The sequence below is a fragment of the Eupeodes corollae genome, chromosome 1 (genome assembly GCF_945859685.1).
Source record: "Eupeodes corollae chromosome 1, idEupCoro1.1, whole genome shotgun sequence".
NCBI lineage: Eukaryota > Metazoa > Arthropoda > Insecta > Diptera > Syrphidae > Eupeodes > Eupeodes corollae.
In genome coordinates, this window is record NC_079147.1 from 271,364,637 (window position 1) to 271,389,649 (window position 25,013).

Genomic DNA, 25,013 nt, shown 5'->3' on the forward strand with positions numbered 1-25,013 from the left:
ATTTTTTTTAATTGACACTTGGAAAACATAAATTCACAATCCCATAACTGCATATTTTCACCTCAAAATTGATACTTAATAATTGGTACATAATAATTCTTAACTGCCAAAACACTAATTTATATACAATGTCAACAAATTGGCATAACTATTCAGAAGACTTAATGTCTATATAAAATGCTTGAACTGAACTTTATATTCTTAGGTATAACGTAGGTTTGACATAGAGTCCAAGAATGTATATATGCACCTCAAAAAGTGAATGCATTAAACAAAAACATAGCCTTTACTTATATATAGGTAAAGAAAACAAAACAATAATTAAGTACATTTATTTGATTTTGTTCATCTGTTTTTTACCCCTGCATAAATATATTTATTGTTCCAGACTTTGATCACGATAATAGTACATTTCCCTTCAATTACACACTCTCCGGCTCTAGATATACCCAGAACCTAGAGTATAATTGCTTCAATTGAGACAAACAAACAATTCCACAATTGTATTTCCTTTTCTGCCACTCCCACAATCATTTTATAGATTTAAATTTAAAAAAATAATGCAAAACATTCCTCCTTCCACACAATCTAATCTTAAATTTCATCTACAGGGTAGGCCAAAAGTTTATTCCTTTTTTAAATAGAAAATCATCACTCTCGGACTGTTTTTATTTTTTTACCTACGATTTAGAGGATTAAATTAATTAAACCACTCGATTATTTTAACCTACAGAGCTTATCGACGTCTTTTAAAGGTGACCTACAGTTTTTAGCCGAATTCGAACGACTTATCCGAGAAAAAGCACTATTCATCACAAGAATTACTCTTGCAGGATTTGTCAATTCCAGTACCCATGGTAAAAAAAACTTTAGATGTCAAAGGCAGGGATTGAATTTAAGACCTCTGCCATGACAGTCCTACGCACTAACCATCACGACTGGTGGTACGATTTCGTCAACATTGTTTGTCTTTCATCGCACAGACTTAACTGAGTTTAATTTTGAATGCACTCCTGGAAACTCTGTGGAGAGTCTAAAAAGATCGACATGAAGACGCAATGGCTTACTCGGTACTTCATAAAGAAAGAGTTTTAAAAACCAAATTGCAGGGCTTTTACAAGAAGTAAAATCTGTTAAGAAATTTAGGACTCAATTAGGCTCCACATTTTCCGGATTTGACTGATAGACCAGACTTTTGTCTGTTCACCTCTATCTTGTCGTTAAAGTTGGAATACAGATGCTGAGCCAGATGTCCTAAGAAGTGTTAGAAAACCGCTCTAAAAAAAGACCGTTTTTGTAAGCATAAGGCTGCAGCTACTTCCATACATAGCCACAAAATAAGTCTATAAATAATACTTTGTGACACAGAATTAAATCCATAAAAATCACTTTAAATTATTCAGTGACTTTTGACCCACCCTGTAGATAGGTACTTTCAACAAATATCTACGTATCTATCTATCTATGATTATGAACATTCATAGATTCAATGGAATGTATCTCAAACTGCACAATTACCCAAGCAAAGCCAACAAGTGCAAATAGTCATTAGGCGGTTATTCATTTCAAGAAACCAACCCCCCCCCCCCCCCCCTGCCACTGTACTGTACACTTTTTGCAAACTAATAAAACTAAAGACTGAAAGTATCTATCTATAGGTAGGTAGGTATTAGCTTGTTTATAAGTAAATTGCCTTTTATGTCCACAATTGCACTGTGTCGATGATTGTACGGCCTGCACCACCGGTTTTCTTTTGACAAGACGGGGGAAAAACCATAATGGCTGCTCGAATAGTTTCCATAATTGATTTTCACCATATATCCAGTGCATACGAAAATATAGAGACGAAAGATTGCCCAAGCCCATTGCCATTTATAAGCCTACCTCATATCTACACTGTATACAGTTCCGAAGTATAAATGTGTTGGTTGATAGCCTGGGCAATGTATAGGTATAATGTGTATAGAGTTACAGTTACCCCTGTGACAGCTTTCGTATGTGACATTTTCCATTTTGATTAATGTCTTTTGGTCATTAAACAGTTTCTTTTTCTTTTATGTCTATACTTCGGTTGCTGTTGCTAATTTGCCTTTTTTGTGGGCGCGTTGCTGACTGTGGTCGTTGTCGGCGATATGGTCACATGCAAAAGGTGACTTAGTGACAGAGGGGCGCCCCCTGGGGGCAATGAAACGCAAGCTTACATTGGACTGTCATTTAAAGTTTTTAATATTCTTTTTATTTGTTTTTCTAACTCGAAACGCTACTCCACCCACTTTTTGCCTTTTTGATTTGTAGCAATACATCAGGTTCCAAGAAGCGACGACGGCCAGAAACGAAGACGAAAAAGTCAACTTCCATGATGAGGAGGATGATGATGACTTCTATGCGATAGCGTGTTGACCTGGAATTTCATAAAGAAAAAAGAGGTTTTTCGTATCTTTCTTTTTTGTCTTCTGGAAAAACTAGAAAATGTCCAGGATCTCAAAGACCGTTCGAGTCGTCGCGTCGCGTTGTAGAATATAATGTGAGTGAAGTCTCGAAAGCTGTTTAGATTATAGATGGAATGCTATTCCTTGGTGGGCGTATTATAATTTAATTGCCAGGAGAACTTATGTTCGGTTAATTGTGTGCGACATGCTTGTCAACTCCCGGGGTATAGGGTTGGAAATTTTAACTTAGTTTCATTTGGACAAAACAAAAAAGTGCTATAAATGTGGGTATAGGAGACATAATGGCGGCTATATATATAGGTACCCATTAGCAGGCAAGTTTGAAAACTTCTATAGCCTTTATTAGGTTAGATATGGGTTGTAGAGGTTTGGCAACTAATGAGGGTAGTTCATTCATTTTGTGGAATTCAATGAGTTTGGTTTATAGCTGGGCAAGAAAGTATAGCAAGATAAGATTGCCATGAAAGAATGCAAAGGGTTATGTTGAATTTAAGGAGTTCCTTTTTTTGTTACCAGAATAAAAGTTAAACTTGGGCACGAATAGGTATTTATATACTTCCATTTTTCCTTAGACTTTAAAAGCTAAAATTCGATGTAGGCTTAAGAATTGCTGAAAAAAGTATTGAAGTCCCTTTTTTAACTTCCTCTTTGACGTTATAAGACAACAACAGGATTCGTCGAAATTTCGATACCTCTCGACGTTTTTGTCTGATAAACAAATTTTTAAACATTCGGCACACCCTTTTTCGTAGATGTTCAGATAATCACACAAGTTGTTTTCATGGACATTATTCGAGTTGTAAACTAGGATGTGGTTCTCAAGAGCTGATGAGTTTGTTTATTATTGACAAATAATCGTGTTATACAGAAAAACAATAAATCTCAATATTGATTGATTTTAAATACATCATCAGGAACAAATGATAATGAATTGATATGAATGAAGCTGAAAGTTTTCTTTTGAACTATTTAATACTTCCAAAATTTACGTTTTTAATAAAGCTTTTAGAAAAATCTAATTCACAATTTTTATCAAAAATTGAATGTCTACAAAATTTAGTGACTAACTTAAGTTGGTAAAAACGGTTTTTCAACCCGAATATATTAAAAACAAATTATGATATTGACTTCAAACTAATAAAATTTCTTACAGTTTTCCAATTCTAATACTTAACGTGTTAAAAACCTCAGCAAAAGCTGTTCAAACTTCAATACGACAATTTGAATCATTACTGATTTGTTTAAGTGATGGAAGTTGTTAAGAGCAGCAAAGGCAATTTATCAGTGTTGGTTGCATCTCTAGCATGTTTTTTTAATTTTTTGTCCTGAAATTGGGTATAATTTGAAATAAGTTAAACTGAACGACTTGCTAAAGTGGATTTCAGGGGTGGAGTCGGAAAAGGCGATTATCAAATTTTCATAGCTAAATATGACTATTACCAAGCTTTGCATCTATTAACGATTACTATCTGAGATAGAACACCTCTCCAGACATTTCTTAAAAGCATTTAATTTCTCACTCAATGAGAGATTGAGACGGGCAATTTCGCTAAAATTACATAAACTACTCCATAAAATGCATAATAAAGCGTGCAAATTATTGGAAGATCGTCTCGGTGCTGCATAAAATTCAATCTTACCAACTCTCCTTTTATATTAAACTAGCTAACCCAGCCCCTCGTTGCTGTGGAACGTTTTTTGTTATATTGTTTTAAACTATTAAAGCTGCTTTCCAAATAATGTTGTCCCTTATTACAATAAAATTATTATTTACAAACGAAGATGAAAACTTTAAAGCTGATATAAAAATGTACTGGTTGTTGTGAAGAGAAGTGACTTTGAACTCAGTTGATCAAAATTTTCGTACTGTTGATGTAGAGACAAATCAAAGCAACAAAATTTTATTGTTCAATAAATGTTTTATTATATGTATTCAAGTTTTAATTAGGTAGGTAGATCGGTTGGATTAAAATCTTCCAACAAACATTTTTATTAACTTCCCATAGGAAGTTATTGTAATGGGTCCGATTTGTCAAATTGAAAATTTTGACATTTCTCGACGTTTCAAGGTCCCTAGAGTCGAAATAAAAGATTTTTAGAAAGATGTCTGTGCGTGCGTGTGTACGTACCTTTGTACGTCCGTACGTTCGCGGCGTTTTTTTCGTCGTCCATAGCTCAAGAACCAGAAGAGATATCGATATCTCAAGAAAATTGCGTGGGTGGTTTTTTTACCATAGCAGTTTGAAAAAAGGTTAACACTAAATATCTTACGAACCAAAAACGCTAGAGACTTGAATTAAATTTTATATAATAGATTGTAACGTGATATAAAACAGGTATATTTTTTGAAAAAATCAATATAACGGTTTTTTTTTTAAATCAATAAAACTGAAAAAAAAATTTGTCACCTCCAAAATTTTACGACTGAAATATGATTTTATCTCTCAAACAATTTTGTGCAACCAAGAATAATGTTTTTGACATCTGATAAAATTTTGAGAAAAATCTAATTGACAGTTTTTTTTATAAAAAATAAAAATCTAAAAAAAAACATTACTCAAAGTTCGTAAAAATTGAATATCGATTCAAATATCTTTTCAAAAACTTGAAATTTAGTCTTCAAACTTATTTTTTCTTATAAGAAATATTGTTTTCAACATTGTGAAAAATTTTGAGATAAATCGAATGGACAGTTTTTTTTACAAAAAATAAAAACCTAAAAAAAAATGTATAAAATTTGGTAAAAATTGATTTTCGACTCGAATATCTTTTCAAAACTTTGAGATATTGGCTTTAATTTACATTTATCTTTCAAAAAATCTTGTTGTCAACAAACAATTAAAGTTTGAAAAAAATCGAATTGACAGTTTTTTTACAAAAAATAAAAACCTAAAAAAAAAATTTATAAAAGTTGGTAAAAATTGATTTTCGACTCAAATATCTTTTCAAAACTTTGAGATATTGGCTTTTATTTACTTTTATCTTTCAAAAAATCTTGTTGTCAACATTCAGTCAAAGTTTGAAAAAAATCGAATTGACAGTTTTTTTTACAAAAAATAAAAACCTAAAAAAAAATTATAAAAGTTGGTAAACATTGATTTTCGACTCAAATATCTTTTCAAAACTTTGAGATATGGGCTTTAATATTTTTTTAACCTTTCAAAAAATCTTGCTGTCAACATTCAATTAAAGTTTGAAAAAAATCGAATTGACAGTTTTTTTACAAAAAATAAAAACCTAAAAAAAATGTATAAAAGTTGGTAAAAATTGATTTTCGACTCAAATATCTCTTTAAAAATTTTAAGTATTGGCTTTAAAGTAATTTAATCTCATAAGAAATATTGTTGGTAAAATTTTTAAAAAAATCGAATTGACAGTTTTTTTTACAAAAAATAAAACTCTAAAATAAAAACAATACTAAAACTTCGTAAAAATTTACTTTCGACTCAAATAGCTTTTCAAAAAAAAAAAGAAAATATTGTTTTCGATATTCAGTAATTTTTATATAAAAATCCAACAGTCCGTTTTTTCATACACAAAATAAAATCTACAAAAAGAGTACGCAAATTTGCTAAAAATTGATACGAGTACATATAGACAAACTTTTAAGCAAGACAAATCCAGAGACGTGATGGGAAGTTATCAGTGTGGGTCGCATCCCAGCCTCTTTTTCTATTTTTATTCTGACAGATCTTCTTTCAGTTATACCAATTTTTAAATACAAATACATGTGGCTACTTTGGATGGTTTTACTGGCCAATTCTCACTGTTCTATATATTGATTTCCCAAATCTAACCCACAAACTAACTTTGTTGAGCTTGAGACTTATTAAGAGACATGTCAAAGTGCAAACGAATTTGAAACTATAACCTTTTGAAGATATATGGAATCTGACTGTATCATTGGACTACGTGGCAACAGGATCACTTTTCCTTTAGACTTTCAGTTAAAATGGTTGCTTCAAGAATATTTCCGGTTATATTTTTGATGACTAAACGTGTATTGTTGCATAATTAAAGTGGATTCAAATCACGTAGGAGAATTATAGGTGAACATCTGTTGTATCTGGAAGCTAATTTCGTCAACACCAATATTTTATAGGCTGCCAAAATAGACTGATAACTGAGACAGTTATGATTCAAGTAATTATTCTGTAAATCCGGAAATATTCATTAATTTTTTTCCTGAAGAACAGTGCAGAAATTGTCTGGCAGTTTAATGCATTTTTTATTTGTTTGTTTGTCACTATATATGTCGTATAATAAATTTAACATATATACTTTAGCCTCAGCAGCTTGTGGTGGTTATGCTATTGAATTGTAGATTGTATGAAACGTTTGGAAGTTTGACATAGCACCATCTATTGAATACTAACTCAATCCAGTCATTTGGGTTTTGATATGCCAAGTCGGATTCGTTTTTGTTATACCACGTTTTATAGTGACTTGACGTTTTATGTCAAGTCGTCAAGTCACACGGGATAAACAGTATCCCTTGCCCGTGTCCTGATCCTAAGCTACCACCAATTTTCAGACATACCTATAGGTACAGCCATTCTTAAGTTATAAATTAGTATAACTAACACGACTTTCTTTTGATTTAAGTGATTAGAATCAATCCTAAAATAATTTCTTTCAGAAATATTGATGAGCTTATACTTTCCATATAATTTGGCAATATAAACATTAATGCATGACTGCACGTTGAAGGTAAGATTCTTATTACAATATTCAGCCAGTTCCTTTAATTTCTCGAGCAAAAGACTCTTATTTCGAATAGTATACAGTGCTATGTGATTAGGCAAGTTTATATCCCCAAGTTTGAGTTTCATACAGCTTTATAGATTTGTATACTGAAGGGAAAACATTTTATTTTACATTATGGAAAAGAAGATTTCTCACAAACAGCGCTTATAACGCTCTTGATTTTTACAATTTTCTCCTTTAGAATACGTTTCCATTTGTTAGTTAATTGTTATCATTACACCAAGGTATCTACTACGGCGACTGCTACCGAGAACAAAGACAGCGTCTATTTGGGTGTGGATTTGTTGTTGGAACTAGGCTCAGGCAAAAAGTCTTGAGTTTCAACAGTGTGAGCGAGCGCATCACGACAATCCGCATCAAGGCTAAATTCGCCAACATAAGCCTAATATGCGCGCATTCCCCAACAGAGGAGAAAGATGAAGACACAAAAGATATGTTCTTCGAGCTCTTGGACAAGACATATGAGCAGTGCCCTGGCTATGACATTAAAATTGTCTTAGGAGATTTTAATGCCAAGCTAGGAAGAGAAGACATCTTTGGTGGCATAATCGGGAGATACAGCCTGCACGACACTACCTCCGACAACGGATTCAGGCTGGTCGATTTCGCTACGGGGCGAGACGTTCTGGTAGCTAGTACGCAGTTCACGCATCTTAATATCCACAAGGGGACATGGAAATCTCCTGATCAATCAACCGTCAACCAGATTGACCATATTGCGATCGACGCACGACACTTCTCCAGTATCCAGGATATCCGAACATTCCGAGAGGCCAACATTGACTCGGACCACTAAATCGTTGTAGACTAGGTACGGCTACGGATATCCCGATCCAAGCCAAAACAAGGAAGTACTGTGAGAAGATTCGACGTTAGACGGCTACAATCGCAAGAGACTGCCATGTCCTTTTCTGATCGAGTCTCTAATAACCTCCTAAGGAGTCCTATGCTTCCTGCATTAAGCATTGAAAACCAGTGGCAACATTGCCTTGCAGCCATCAGAGATGCCGCCTCTGAAGTGCTAGGTTTCACACGGCCACCACAGCGAAACCCCTGGTTTGACGACGAACGCCGGCAAGCGCACGCAGCGAAACAAGAGGCATACAAAACGGCGCTGCACAAAAGGACGAGAGCTGCTCCCGAGCTCTACGAGCAGAAGAGGAAAGAGGAACACCGGCTTCTTAGACGGAAAAAAAGAGAGCATGAGAAGCGCGCGATCAAGGAGATAGAGGGATGTCACAACAGGAATGAGGTTCGTAAATTTTACCAAAAGGTAAAAAAAACCTCCCAAGGGTACCAGCCACGAACCGAAGCCTGTAAAGACGATCAAGGGAACATCGTATTAGAACCACAGTCGATGCTGAGAATATGGAAAGATCACTTCTCCAAATTATATAACGGCGATGACGAACCGAATTCCGCTGTAAGGGAGATAGAACCACTCAACCTCGGCGACGCAGATCAACAATTCCGCCTACCCGACCTTGACGAAGTGAAGATAGTTATATCTAAACTTAAGTCAAACAAAGCTGCTGGAGCTGACGGCATCACCGCCGAACTATTCAAAGCAGCAGGCGATGACTTGGGGAGCATGCACCAACTCATCTGCAAAATTTGGTCGGAAGAAAGCATGCCCGATGAGTGGAATCTCAGCATAGTGTGCCCGATACATAAGAAAGGAGACCCTATAAACTGCGCCAACTACAGAGGCATCAGTCTTCTTAACATTGCCTATAAGATCCTCTCTGCCGTATTATGTGAACGTCTGAAGCCATTCGTCAACAACCTGATTGGTCCTTATCAGTGTGGCTTCAGACCAGGAAAGTCCACTATCGACCAAATATTCACACTACGGCAGATCTTGGAAAAAACCCAGGAGCTTCAAATCGATACCCACCATTTCTTTATCGATTTTAAAGCCGCGTATGACAGCATCTATAGGGAAGAGCTCTACCGAGCAATGTCTAGTTTTGGCATCCCTGTCAAACTTATCCGTTTGTGCAGAATGACGATGGAGAATGCACGCTGCTCTATCAAGGTCGGAAAAGATCTCACCGATGCATTTGATGTCATAAAAGTTTTAAGACAAGGTGATGCACTGTCATGCGACTTCTTCAACATCGTTCTGGAAAGAATTGTGCAAAACTCAACCGTCAACACTAGAGGCACAATCTTCCAAAGATCCATCCAATTACTCGGATACGCAGATAATATTGACATAATTGGAAGATCAAAGCGTGATGTCAGTGGAGCGTTTTTGAGCATTGCGACGGAAGCGAAGAAGATGGGTTTAGTGGTCAATGAGGGCAAGACCAAGTATATGCTGTCATCAAAAAAGGACACTGAACGACGACGTCTTGGACAAAACGTCACCATGGACAGCTATAACTTTGAGGCAGTTAAGGACTTTGTCTACATAGGCACCGCTATTAATGCAGACAATGACAGCAGCGCTGAAATCAAACGAAGAATAACTCTTGCAAATCGCTGCTTCTTTGGACTTATAAGGCAATTGAGAAGTAAAGTCCTCTCTCGAGCATGTAAAATCACCATCTATAAGACACTCATCATCCCGGTTCTCATTTATGGCGCTGAGGCCTGGGCCTTGGACCCTGTCAAAGAAAGTTGAGAGCGTCTTAGGATGCTTCGAGAGAAAAATTCTTCGGGCGATTTTTGGTCCCGTACGCATAGATGGAGAATGGAGGAGAAGATATAACGACGAGCTGTACGGGCTGTACAGCGACACTGACCTAGTTAGCAGAATCAAAGTCCAACGACTTAGATGGCTAGGTCATGTAGAGCGGATGGACATCAACGCTCCAGCCCGGAAGGTCTTCGAATCCAATCCCGAGGGACGGCGCAGTAGAGGAAGACCGCGACTCAGGTGGCGCACCCAGGTGGAAGAGGACCTCAACCAACTTGGCGTGCGAAACTGGAGACAGCTAGCTAGGGACCGAGCTGGCTGGAGACGCTTGTTGGTTGAGGCCCAGGTCCGCCCCGGACTGTAGCGCCACCTTAAGTAAGTAAGTAACACCAAGGTATTTCTATGCTTTCAACACTTCGATTGTTTCTCTGTTGAAATATTTGGCCAGTCTGCTACTACCATTTTTGAACACCTTAGCTTTCGATTTATTTATATTAAATGGTAAATTTAACTGTTCACTGTTTACAATAGTGCGGTTGATCATTAGTTGCAGTGTTTGAAATGAATAAGCAAAAAGGACAGCATCATAAGAAAACAGAAGTGCCTTTATCTTGGTTTCAGCAAACTCTATCCCAACAAGGGTATCTATGTTTTACTCCCATTGTTGTTCCAAGAAAATCCGACTTTTCCTCCATACTCCACACTGCAGTCATATTTCCTTTATAAAGTTTTTCTAGCACTCTAACAAATTTTTTTTACATTCCCTTGTTGTACAGCTTGTAAAACAAGGCTCTTCTATCGATAGTATTAAAGGCGTTCGTGAACTTTATGATTATAGCACATAAAGCTTTATTTCTGCTGCAAGTGTTTTCACAATGCTTTTTAAGACAAAAATATTGTCGTTCGTTGAATAGCTGCTTCGGAAACCCAACTGGAATTACTTAAGATATTTGTAATGGTTAATCAAAACTGTTAGGTTATTCCTTAGAATAGATCCAAATACTTTATAAGATGAATTAAGAAAGTATATTCCGCGGTAGTTGTCTGATGGATCAGATGTATATCTATTTTTATAGATTAGGAATACTATCGCTTCCTTAAACTCCATTATTCAAGATGTTATTAAAGGTCTACATACGCTTTAATAAGATCCACCGTTTCATATTTAGAAAATGTTATTGTGATTCTATTAGCTCTTAGTGCTTTTCCATCTTTCCATCCAGAATTTCATCTTTGTAAAATGGTTTTGCATACATCGGAATCAATGTATTTTTATTAAAGCTCAAAAGTTTTTGAAACTGGTTTTTCAGTTTTGCAACAGATAGTTTGTCACTGATTTGAAGACATTTCCCATTAAGAATCTTACGGGTTCTCCGAAATTCCTTCGATTTTATGCAATTTGTAAGTTGCAAGGCTTGAGATTCATAAAATACCGATTTTTTTCTTATTGGCAAATCAGTTTCTATTTTTTGATAGATTCCATATAAAGTCTTTTAAAACACACATTTTGTTTTTGGAAAACTCTTAACTCCAAAGGATCTAATCCTAACTACTTCACATTTATCGTTGCACCAATTTTCGATATGCTTACATTTGGCAGCAGGCGTTTGTCTACATTACGGATACGAGGACTTTATTATTCTCTCAATGTAATCTTATACTCAGTTCTTTTTCGACTAGAAGATGCCTATTCATATTCTGACGATGCTCTGTCTCTTTGTTCTTTTTCCTTTGAAAATGAACTAATCTTCAAATATATGTAATTAATGTGCTTAAAAGGCACTTCCCTGCAACACATAGGATTTTAAAATATTTTAATGTTTCAATTCTTTTATAAATATAACCAAAATATTTCAGACACCAATATTTAAAACTGTTTCCTTTTTTATTATAATTTTTTAAACCCTGTGAAAAACTTCTTAAGTATGTACAAAGCCCGCCCCTCTAAGCATAAACTTCATTCTGATCTGTGTTTTAATTTTGTATCTCAAATCAAATTAACGTGATCTCATCAAGCTTGAAGCCCACCCTGGGCTCCAATAAAACATGTGTCCTGTGGATTTGCATTATACAGCACCACCGACCGCATCATCATCACACAGGTTGGAAATTGCTTTATCTTGATGCACCATATCCACGAGAAATCAAATAACCGATCAAAAATCGTCCAAAGTAGGAACATACACTCTCGTCCATCAGTTGCGTTGTACTACAAGACGAGACGAGACCGAAACCAAGACCTAAAACCAAGACCGAGACCCACGGCCATACTCAATAAATCAGCTAACGCAATCGCCGCGTACCCATCACAAGAAGCGGTGGCTGATGGTCGTTGATGCAAGTTCTTCAGTCCATCAGCCATAAAGGAAGGCACCTACCTATACTTATATAAATATCCCTAGGATTGATCTTTTTTCTCCCTTAACAAACACACTTTTTTGTGGCAGCAAATATACACCAGAGCAAGTAGATCCTTATCGACAACAAATATAATGCCAATCACTATCATTCAACTCTCGCCAGATACTCGCCACAGATAGTGTACTCTCAGCGTCGTCATCGGGCTCCAGCTCATTGAGAGAAGTAAGGCCCCAACAATGAATGAAGATGAAGCAACCATAGCATCAAGTCGTGGCATGGCAACCATGAGAATATATACGTACCAGATGCAGTGTGCACAGCACATAGCAAAACCCACTGGGCACGCAATTGTCCATCTATATACCGCGCATCCCATCTCCATCCATCTAGGTGCAGAAGCAGAAACAGGAGCAGGAGCAGGAGTAGGAAGGGAGGATAAATTTCCATCAGATCGTCAGGTCGCGTCTGTCGCTCGTCGGATCCTGAAAGACGGATTTCTCTTAATGTGACGATGATGACGCAAATGAGATTACACCGCGAGAGTAGAGCGGACCACATAATGAGGTCCGGGAGATCAATCGATCTCCCATCATCCAACAATTTCAAGACCAAGTTCAGACTTATTCAGACGTAGACGGAAGACCATGCGAACCAGGAGCACCGGTGTTTTGCATACACTCGTATGTTTAAACTGTGTGTTGTTTGTTATGTTATTCTGTGCTCCTGGTGGTGCCCGGATGCCCATAAATTAACCAATCGATCTAAAATGGAACAACAATTTGATTGTTTGGGACAGAGAGTAGGTATAGGCAGTATAGGAGAGCTTCTCTCCTGCATTATCATCGATGCGGTGATGTATAGAAGTCTTCCCTGGAGTCAACTTTAAGTGCGCTGGGTTAAGTGCATAAAACATCAAAGGGAAGTCACATGATTGGGGGCACAATATTCTACGATCCTCAATGATGCGACACGGTACACAGGAAGACGGATAGCTGATTGGCTTATTCTTATAATATACAAAGTGAACCTTTACCGGAGACGAGATGAGAATCAAAGATTTGCCGGCGCAGATCACAATATATTGTTTTTGATATGAGGAGCGGAAAGGGAGAAGAAATTATTGTTTTTTCTTTACAACTTACCTTCGGAAATTAACCGCTCACGTATTTCCCACGCGAAGATTGTTGGATTTTCCCGTTTGTACTGTTCAATTTTCGATACCACCGCTGGAGTTGCTACTTTTGGCTTTGATCCACCGATTAGACCAGGTGGTCGAAGTGTACCTAAAATTGAAAAAAAGAAGAATAAGAGTTGAATTCTGTCAGAAAGAAGAACATATCAAACACAGCAGTAGATCATTAATATTTGTCTCGAGTTCCTTAAGTTGAAATTGAAGTTAACCTTTACTGTTTTCGAAAATGGTTTATGTTTAGGAGAGCTTGTATATGCTTAAAATATTTAAAAGAAGGCTTTAAGCTGACACAATTGTCTTCAAATTGGTTGGACAAGTGTTCAATTCCGAGTTGAAGGAATGCGGAAACTTTGAATAAAGGTTGTCCCAAAATTTAGGACAGTTTTAATTTTCTGCTTTATGTGAAGTACTATCAATCTAGAAACAAACAATTTGACAGGTACCAGTTTAGGCTTCTTATTTTTAACAAATGTCTGGAAATCATTACAAATTTTTCAAATTAAAGAAATGCAGACAAAATACAGAAATAACCAGACGAATTTGACTTCAACTCAAGTTCCTATCTTTATAGAGCACCTTACAGCTATTGGCAGGTGTACTCTTAGTTTTACTTAAAATCAATTGACTTTTAGGGGAAGCAAAGCCCCATTGAAGAAGTAGACGAAATTGACGCCAAAATGAGAATATGTGTGAAATTTCAAACGCCAAAAGTATCAAAAGCTAGTTAATGTCAAAAACACCTCTTGATTGGAAGAACACATTTAAGTCTTTATTACAGCAGATGACTAAGCTGATGTTTTTAAGCTTGTCAGAAAAAGATTCTTAATGGATTTTGAACGAATAGAACTGCAAACTAATGTTTAGTAAGTTGGTGAGTCCATTTAAAGGCTAATATTAGGGGAAATCTGCAATCAAATTATTATGGAACCACTAATATAAGTTTAATGCCGTTAATGTCATAATTAGAAAGTTCTAACTTCCATTTTAGCCTATAAGCTTCTGGATCTTTCTAGGGTTGACCAAATCTTTATGAGTACTTTTTGTCATGAACTTCAGACTTGTGGCATTCAAATAATTGAAAGACGACAAGGGTTATTGACACATAAAAAGTAGATACTTGTCAAAGTTTAACGTATAAGAATATTTAAGGAAAATACTGTAGGAAATCTTATGCTTGACAATTTTGATAAATCAGGTGTTAACATTATGGTAGCTGTAGAAACAGTGTTATTAATGAAAAAAAGATTTGTGTGAGTTTCAAACTTCCAGAACTTACAAACATAAAAAGGAACTTATAATGGAGTTACAAGTCAATTGCATCTGATTCTGAATTTGACACATTTTTCGCCTTATTTTGTTGAGCTAATGTGGGATCAAAGCTTAAAATAAATAAATTAAGAAGGCACTTTTTATGAGTATTTGTCAATTCCTGGCAATAACCAGAGGCATTTTAAGATGTCACAGAAAGGAATAAACCCAAAACTTCTGGCATCACTGTCCTCCGCAATAACCATTACGCCACGGGTAGCTTCTGATCGAAGCTACAAGATTAAGTCATTTTTTAGGCCGCGTGTTTTCAGTAAAAATTAACGTTAAAACTGATTTAAGTCATGAGTTTTGGGTGATTTCGTTAAATCCGACTTATCTCACAACTGAATATAAAAAGGGGGGTATAGGAGTGGGGGTACTATAAGTTAGAACATATTAATTAAATTTCGTTGGAAATCACTTGAACTCGAAAGTTATTATATTGCGGAAATGGATAGGACCGACCCCTTATATTTTTTACTAAACATTTTTTACATAAAGGGTGGTTAAATTTCAAGGGCCGATGTTGAACGTGGACCACACTTAAATGTAAAGTTTTTTTTCCGTATTGCATTTGATGTTTCTAAAATTCAGATTAACTCAATTTGAACTATGGACAGATACACAATCAAACAACGCGTGAAAGGCGTTCAAATCAAAATGTACTTCGTGACTTTGTTGGTCAAATTAATGGTCCAAATTTCCGTACAATGGGAGATATTGTGCAAAAATTTGAGCAAACCCCTTCTGTAGAAGATATGAAAACACCAGTACATGTTCGTAAAGCTTGTACTGTAGAAAATATTGCTGCTGTTCGCGATGACTGAAGAGCTGTCCACATCAACTTGTCGTCGTGCCCAACAATTGCACCTCTCACGTTAGTCGTTGATTAACGTTATGCAAGAATTTGCAATTGGCTCAAGAACTAAAGCCTCTTGACCATTTCAAGCGTCGTCGTCAATGGTCATTTTCCATTTTCGAAAAAAGTCACCTTGCCACATTTTCACCTTATTGAATTCGTCAATAAGTAAAATTGCCGAAAAACCAATGCACCCACAAAGAGTGACTATTTGGTGTGCTTTATGGGATGGCGGCATAATGGGGCCGTATTTATGTCATAAAAGGGCCGGTCAGGCAGTTATTGATGTTCGCTATAGTGAGATCATGACAACCTTTTTATGGCTAACTGAACAATGGTTATTTCGTGTGACATATTCAATGGCCGTGTTATATCACGTGGAAGCGATGTAAATTGGCCGACAAAATCATGTGATTTAACGCTGTTGGAATTAAATGAAATATGAAATAAAAGGTTTACGTCGATAAGCCAGCAACAATTCAATTCCAATGGATGAGAAAATTCGACACATTAGCAGCACAGAACCTCAAATATACCTTTGCGTCCGATATCTTGTTCCATGATAAAATAATTCAATAATTTCTGAAATAATTTGTGTTTTGATTTTGAATCAACATCGGCGCTTAAAACGTATTTTTTATAAAAATTAAATTAGTATTATGCATTCTTTTGCTGCTAAACGCTAGCTGAGAACTGGACCAAGAACACAACATAAAACGAAAATCTACTACAATCCGCTGCACACATTCATCAACTTTTAACCAATAGAGGATTCAGGAGGTATGAGCCATAAAGTTGAGTTTTTAATACTCACCAAAAAAGCGTTTTTTCTATCAAAAACAAGGTAAACATACCGAATAATCTTAAAGGAATTCACAATATTTAAAATTTAGAAATTATTTTAATAAGACTTTTTCAGAAAGATAGAGGAAAATTATAGTTTTTAAAAATCGTCTTATTTTATTTTTTAGCACAAACTAAATTTGTCTTTAATTACCTTAAACTCGTCTTCATTTTTTTCTAAAGTGCTTTTATTTTAATTCAAAATTGGTTATCTATTGTTTACAAATGCGCAAAATCTTAAACGATTTAATAAGTTTTCAAATCCATTTCTAGCAATTTACTGAGATGATTTAACTAATTTTAAACGATTTGAACATTTTGCTATCTACTTATAATTTGCTAAAGTTGAAATTACGGAATTGCTTTTTTTTCTTTCTCCAGTTCTTAAGTTTTGCTGACTGAATTTTGATTTGATCAGTAGGTTTTTTTAATTTGTCTTCTAACATCAGCTACATTTTACAACCAAAAACAAGCCAGAAAATTCTTAATATTGAAAATTGTTCTATTTTTCTAGAAAAAAATATCAAATTATTCTTGCAAACTTTCTCATTTCCTTGCTTTTTCCATCTTAAGTTTTTTTCTTTCGTTTATAGAAATGGTAAAATATTATATTATTTCTATTTTTATATTATACTAGCGGACCCGACAAACTTCGTCCTGTCATAAAGATTTGTAAGGTGGCAGTTTTTGTTCCTACGTATTTTATAGTCGTGGCTTAAATTACCGAACAGAACCATCACCCTAGGCGTTGTAAATAAAAAATAATATAAAAATTTAAAAGTAAGTAATCGCTTTATTGTTAATCAAGTGAATCTTAATTATTTACAGAAATCAGTTTTGTTATCATTATAGTGCTTTGTGATAGACGTTGCTGCTGGAGAACAAGGTAATATTGATTAGCGTCTCAAGAGCGCTCGAGTTGTTTCCGGTTCTAATATCTAGTAAACTTCTAGTTTACAAGAATTTAAAATGGTTTCACCTGTCGTAGTTCGATCTATTAACTTCAACCGATTCAATTATTCAATACCTTTCGTCTAATTTAAATGTTAATCCTTCTTATTTAAAATGTTACAAACTTCTGAAAAATGGATCTGACGCAAACTTGAGATATGTTTGCTTTAAAATCGGAATTCCTGCTGAATTTGTCAAATCCGTTTTCAATACATCATTATAGTCTTACGGAATAAAGATTCGTAAATTCGACTACATCCCAAAAAACGGATTGTCTATGGAGAAATAAAGAACCCAAATGTTTCTCTATCCAATCCTAATTTCCTGAAAATGTATTATCATAATTCCAGTGGAATTCGTACAAAAATCCCTGCGCTTTACTTAGCTACCAGTAATGTCGACTTCAATGATATCATTATTGTTGAATCTTGGCTTTGGAGTGGTATTTCTAATTCTGAAATGTTTGACGTTAACTCTTATATGGTTTTCCGGGGAGATCGCTGTGCTACTGCTGAAGATCGTGGAAGTGGGCTACTTGTTGCCGTTCTCTCGATATTGAACAAATTTGTTTTTCCATCAGTCTTGAACCTGGTATGTTAATGTACGTCTTCGTTAGTTATATACCGCCAAAAACACTATTGAACTTTATGAAAAACATCTTACTAACATTGATTTTGTTAATGATTTCAACAATTATCAATTTGCATAAAATTTGTATTATTGGTGATTTTAACTTATCCGATATAAATTGGTCATATTTCTTAAGTGAAAATATGCTTGTTCCATGTAATTTAAAAAAAGATTCTGAATTAACTTTTATTGATCATTTATTTGCTTTAAACTAACATCAAATTAAAAGTATTGTTAATAATTTAGATACAATTCCTGATTTAGTTCTTACATCACAAGATGAATTGAAAGTTTCAATCACAGAAACTGTTACGTATAGTTTGTTAAACAATTCAATCCACCATAAGAAATTATATATTGAAATAAAATTATATAGATACTTAGAATTTAACTGTAACAACCCAAAATCATTTAACTTCTTAGAATCTTACTTCATTGAACTCCAATTTATAATAAACGCATGCCTTAAACTAAGATATGTGCCACATCATTGGAAAATTGCGGAAGTCATTGTTATACCTAAACAAGGTAAGCCACCAACAGAAGTTACATCTTACAGACCAATATCGCTTATACCAATCATGGCAAAAGTTTTTGAAAAACTGCTACTGAAAAGGCTTAGCAAAATAATTGAAGAAAGAAGACTAATTCCGAGCCATCAGTTTGGATTTAGAAAAAAAGGCATTTGAAGAAAAACAAGTATGCTCGTCTGTATTATTAGATGTTGCTCAAGCTTTTGACAAGGTTTGGCACTTGGGACTTGAGTACAAACTGCATAGGGACTTCCCCAGGCAGTACTACGAAATACTGAAATCCTACGTTACGAACTGACTCTTTAGAGTACGGTACGACCAAAATTACTCGGAACTTAAGAAAATTGAAGCCGGTGTACCACAAGGAAGTGTCCTAGGACCAACCCTGTATTTGTTATATACAAGGGATATTCCAGTGGACATCAACGCTATCATGGCCACCTTTGCTGATGATACTGCAATATTGGTGCCAGATAAATCCGTTACGAAGGCTACACAAAAATTGCAAAATGCAGTCGATAAAGTTAGTGATTGGACGCACAAATGGCGTATCAAATTAAACGAAACAAAATCGACGCATATAAACTTTACAAACAAAAACATAAACAATGTTCCAATTTTTATAAACAGTACAGAAGTACCTTACTCCAATACCGCCAAATACCTTGGAATGAATTTGGATGCTAAGCTTAAATGGAAAGAACACATCAAAAAGAAAAGAGAAGAACTAAACTTGAAGTACAGAAAAATGTACTGGTTAATAGGAAAGAACTCTGACCTATCTATCCAGAACAAACTAATGTTATATAAGCAAGTATTGCAACCCGTTTGGACATATGGCATCCAACTATGGGGCTATACAAAGAAAACAAATGCTGAACCCATCCAAAAATTCCAAAGCAAGGTCCTTCGTGGAATAATAAATTCCCCTTGGTATATAAGAAATAGCGATCTACATCGTGACCTTCAAATTGAAATGGTTACAGAAGTGGTTAAGAAACACGCTGTATCACACAATCAGCAACTGCAAAGTCATACTAACTCTGAAATGGAGACCGTATTAAATGTACGAGACAATGTTCGGAGATTAAGAAGAACCAAGCCTCATGAGCTGATGGGCTAAAAGCTACGGGAAAGTGTTATTACCTTAAACTTTCCCCAGTGCGATTTAAAAATTAAGAAATAAAAATCATTTGTCGATCTTTCATAGATTGGTCCTGATTCACCGGTGGTTTTAGTTTGGTAAGAGTCCCACACTACTCGGTATCGATTCTTACCGAGTGTCTTTTGAAGATTTCAATCGGATAAAAAAAAAAAAAAAAAAAAATTGACCTCGATTATTACCTTGAAACTGTGGACTGGAATACTGAATTTTTAAACCATAACTTGAAGAATATGCCTAACCGTTTCACGTGTATCTTAAATAAAGCTTTTTACTTATTTGAACCTAATAGGACTGAAAAGAATACCTTAAAACCTCCGCGGTATAACAAAAGGCTGGCTCATTTAAAAAATTTAAAAAATAAATCATTTGCTAAGTATAAAATGTAAAACGCGTTGGATGACAAATATTCAATTTGTAAACTGAAACACCTTCTGAATAAGATCGTCTTTTGATTGCGTTAACTGAAAAAAACTTTTAGGAAAGTTAATGCATGCAGTCAACATGTCTATAGGAAATTTGCCATTACCAATGCGAATGTCATTTTGCAACGCGACACGCATATTCTTGCTTAAATGAAGCACTTCCACTAATTAGAGGACTCTAGCCCAAACATTGATTTCATCAGCTGGGGTTGATCGTAGAATCACTGGCAATGTTTGATAAAAATCTCCTGCTTATAAAATCATTGCACCACCAAATATGATATTGTTGCTTCTTAGATCATTTAAAATTCTTTATAAAGCAAACAATCAATTTACATTGCTGCAAAATCGTTGCCATTGTAGAGTTCTTCGAAATGTTACATGTTGGAGTTTCATTGCTTTGCATATTTAATGTCAATTTTAGTGTTGAATGGGCTGTTCGACCACCTTCAAGCAAAGTTGCTGCGATTCCCGATGAAGCGAGTGCAAGTTCAATTTTATTTTGTGAGCGAGTTGTTGCTAATATTATTGAAATCAAATAAGTTTTTCCTGTACCACCAGGTGCATCTAAGAAGAAAATACCTCCAGTTTCATGATATGTTAATTTCATAAAAGTATCAAATACATACTTCTGTTGTTCATTCAACAGTGGAAGGTTTGTTTGAATTAATTCTTTCAAAGCGTTGAGATCATCCACTTTTTCTCAATGCAACTCTTGATTAAAAGCATTGGACGATCGGGCGTGGTCAGTCCTAAATTAATTAATTGCTTGTTTAACATTATTAAGCACATTTCCTAGATTAAAATCAATGCTTTATTGTAAATTTCTTCAAAGATTTGTATATTTGGATTTCCCATTCTATTTAAAAAAAAAACTATTTTTGTACCAAACACTTTTAAATAAAATAAATAAGCAAAAAAAAAATGGAGTGGCGCAACAGTCCGTTGTGAACCAGGGCCTAGTGACTTACAACTCTCAACCATTCCTGTGTGCGAATACTGTTGTCAGGAATGGAAGGGACCTACAATTTTAGGCCGAATCCGAACGGCTAGTTTGAGAAAGCACTTTTTCATGACAAGAATTACTCTTGAAGGATTTGTCAATTCCTCGCAAGAGGCAGTACCCGCGAAAATTATTTTTTTTTTTTTAATTAAGCTGGCACAGGCAGGGATTGAACCCAAGACCCCTTGCATGACAGTCCAACGCACAAACCATCATGCCACGCGTACTACAAAAAAAATAAATAAGCAATGGGGTGTATATGTTTGGATTATCAAACTTAAATAATATTTGATCTTTTAAAATCGTATGTTACTTGTAACTCATATCTATCAATAAACACCTTAAAGGTGATAGGAAATTTTGTTCGCTAAAATAATTTTGAATAACTGCTATAATACATCCTGTGAAAGTTGGCATGAAATTTTCCAAGCAAATTGTTATAGTGTTGGATATGTGTCAAAATCTGTTCCTATTCCTGAAACCAAAGAGTACAATGACTCTGGTGGTGGATGCAATGGTATCAATTTCGCTTTACCATTAGCCCAACACAATCCATTAGCCGTGTTTTTGTATTTCAATTCCTTACAGTGTGAGCAAACCGAGTTCATAGAACCAATAACAACACATTGGTAGTTATTGTAGTCAATTAAGACATCGTAACTGAAAGCAGCTCGGTTCAAACTTGACCGATCATTAGTTAAATGTCGCGCATGCGTTTTACGCGTTTATGATATCTGAATTCTTTCACGTTCTTGTGCAGTACGATTAGATTGTTTATTAGTTTGTTTTTTAGCAGTTCGGGTTCTACTACCTAAATTGCTTCGTCTTATAAGCGGCATATCAAATATAAATTACTTTGTCACTAAACACTAACTAAACAAACACTAACACTCTGCACAAAACACGATGTACGGATTTGTTTCAGCCGTTTATCAGTTGACAGAAGCAAACTCAGTAGGTAGGGTAACAGAAGATCCAAGAAAACAACAGCAAACCGACATCAAACCTTTTTTTTTTAATTTGATATGACAAGAAGTCAAATTCTTTAAGCCGACTACGTTCTAGTTAGAAAACATTTGTATGGGAAAAAGAAAAGGGGTGGTTTTTATGGTTTTCCCTGCAATAATTGGAATTTTTCTCGCTGTACAAACCATCCTTCAACTCCAACGAATATTTAAAAAAAAAAAAAGAATTAGCCAAGTTGGTCCAGGCGTTGTTGAGTTATGCGGTAACCAACACATTTTGCCATTCATTTTTATATATAAGATTATACTAGCAAACCCGGCCACGCATTGCTGTATCTTAGATATTTAAGGGGAACGTAAGAAGAACATCTGACATGGGCACCAGCATGCTTTTATACTAATTATATATGCCATTTGTATAAACACATGGCGACCTTCATAACTGATATTATACTACCTTTACCCTTTGTTGCAATGAAGAAGACGAGAACGTTAAAGCTTTTTTTACTAATCTACTGGTTTGAATTTTGAACTGAAAGGACTTTGAATACAATTGATCAAAATTTTCGTACGATACAAAATCAATAAAAAAGAATTTAAAATTTAAATTTAGATCGCAATGCCCTATTTTACAACCTTTACCAGATAGGAATGTCGCTTAAGTCCAGCACAGTATTGCAAAATTCATACAAGACTTAGATAGCATCAGTTTGGAATAGCCAATGCAATCAAAGAAATCAGGAGTTAGACAGGTCTGTGCACTCTTCATTGTCGAAGCATATATAGTCGAAGCATTACCAGGAGGAATCGAGTACGCAGGCGTTTACATTAAAGCTCTTCTTTTCGCTAACGACATTGTCCTGCTCGCTTATAATCCGCAGTCCCTTCAGCTAATGATAAATAATAAGCTTCCTGAATATTGTAAAAGTTGGAACCTAGTGGTAAATTAAAATAAATCCAATAAATCCAAAGTGATGATTTTTAAGAATGGTGGAGGAAGATCGCGTGAAATTGAGCAATGACACTACAATGGTGAAGAGTAGAGTTGGTGAAAGAATACAAATATCTAGGAGCATGCTTTACTAGGAACTTGAGCATGGACAAACATTTCACTGACAAACATGTTAAAGCGAAAACAGCTATAAACTTAGCATGGAAGCAATGATTTAATAATAAGGAAATCAATCAAATTCAGGGTTTCTGAAGGTGTACCGATACACCGATCCGATTCGACCGATACCGATCAGTTATTTTTCATGCGACGCAAGAGTGGAGATGTCGAAAATGTGAACAAGTATGGAACAATGGCTCAAATTTTACATAAAACAGAGTTTTCACCAAACGCCAAACTACATGATCGAGTTGTTAACGGGTGTACGCCTTTATTCATAAAAACACTCAAGCTGCTGTTCAATTACATCCTCAAAGTTCTCGATATGTTAAGTTATTGTTTTCCAAAGAAAGTAGTACTTCAAACAATCCAATCCTGAAGTGAATGGTTTAAAGACTGTATACAACTAGCCGAGCAGGTGAATGTTGACCTAAACTATAGTAACCTTGCCTTAATGCAATCTTGCCTTGCAATCTGTGCAACTTAAAAGAGCGCGAGGATGTTTCTCATTTTGTTAAGATATTTCGTATACTACAAAATAGTTGTAACCTATACTTGAGCCTCAGCAACATGTTCTGCTATTAAATTCCAGCTTATATAAAACGTTTGGAAGTTTGTCATAGCACCATCTATTGAATATTTAACCAATCAAGTCAACATACGGAAACGCTGTCGAACGATATACACATTATCCTATGTTCGTCACCTGGTTCTAAGCTACCTACCCACAAATTTTAAGCCGTTCTTTAGTTATTAATAGTGTATAACTAACACGACTTTCTTTTATATATATATATTTGATTTTTTGATCTTATTCTCTTTTTGCTTTCTTTTGATTAATGTCTGACATAATTTTTAACATTTCTGCATAAAAACACCTTTAAACCTTTGAATGTGGTTCGATTGGTCGAACTTAAATAGTTAGACCATGTCCTCCTAGACAACAGTGTTCTCAAGAAATCGTATAACTAAATTTTTCACTTTAGCCCTTTAATCTTTCACATGATATTAAAGGACATTTTAAAGCAGTACCCCAAATAATAAATATCATAGGTTAAATGTCAAAGTGTGCCTCGTTACATAGTTCAACAAATTGAGAAGTGACACTATTATATAAAATTAGCATATCACTAGCAAGGCCTTTCCACCAAAAGTATTCAAATGGCTTGATACTTAACTCTCAATTATAAAATTTGTATATTCTTCCTCCTTAACCCTCAATTAATGACTCAAATTAACAATTTTCACCTTTTTACATGACAGATACAAATAACTTTGCTAATCGCTTAATTAGCAAAGGTTTTAACAACATTGCTGACTAATGTTATTTTCTTATCTTTTCCTCCGCAAGTATAATTAAATTTATCTCTGACGGAAAATAAAACAAACAAAATGATGAAACCCCAATTACAAACACAAAACATTAACAATTACCCACTAAAAGATGACGGAAAAACGCCCCTGAGTTTTTTTTACGAGTGCACTGCGCATTGCATGCTGACGCTGCGCTCTGCCGGCCGGATCGGATCGGGCTTCTTCTCAAATGCAAATTGCAACAAAATTAATGCCCATACAAGCAATATAATAGTTTTTATAACATAATAATAATATCTACATAGATAGTAATGTGTTTTGTACAGAGCGTATTTATAATGTTTTGTATCTCGCTGCGGTATAAATTACAATCGCACCATCATCTCCGCTGTGACACACTTCAACTGGTGCGGCGCAATTATATAGATACAACTGTATATTAACTTCATCGCACCAACAAAATAATGCTGATGGACGGAATGGTCAGAGTCAGAC

At 35.2% G+C, this 25,013-nt stretch overlaps 1 protein-coding gene across 2 annotated transcripts in view; it reads right to left on the minus strand.

Moving 5' to 3' along the window:
• LOC129941673 (paired box protein Pax-3-like) overlaps nucleotides 1-25,013 on the minus strand; it is a 100,854-nt gene that overhangs the window by 6,622 nt on the left and 69,219 nt on the right. For both annotated transcript variants that reach the window (XM_056050366.1, XM_056050367.1), the window contains exon 3: nucleotides 13,365-13,505. In XM_056050366.1, the coding sequence (XP_055906341.1) occupies nucleotides 13,365-13,505 (141 nt within the window). The remainder of the gene's footprint in view (nucleotides 1-13,364; nucleotides 13,506-25,013) is intronic.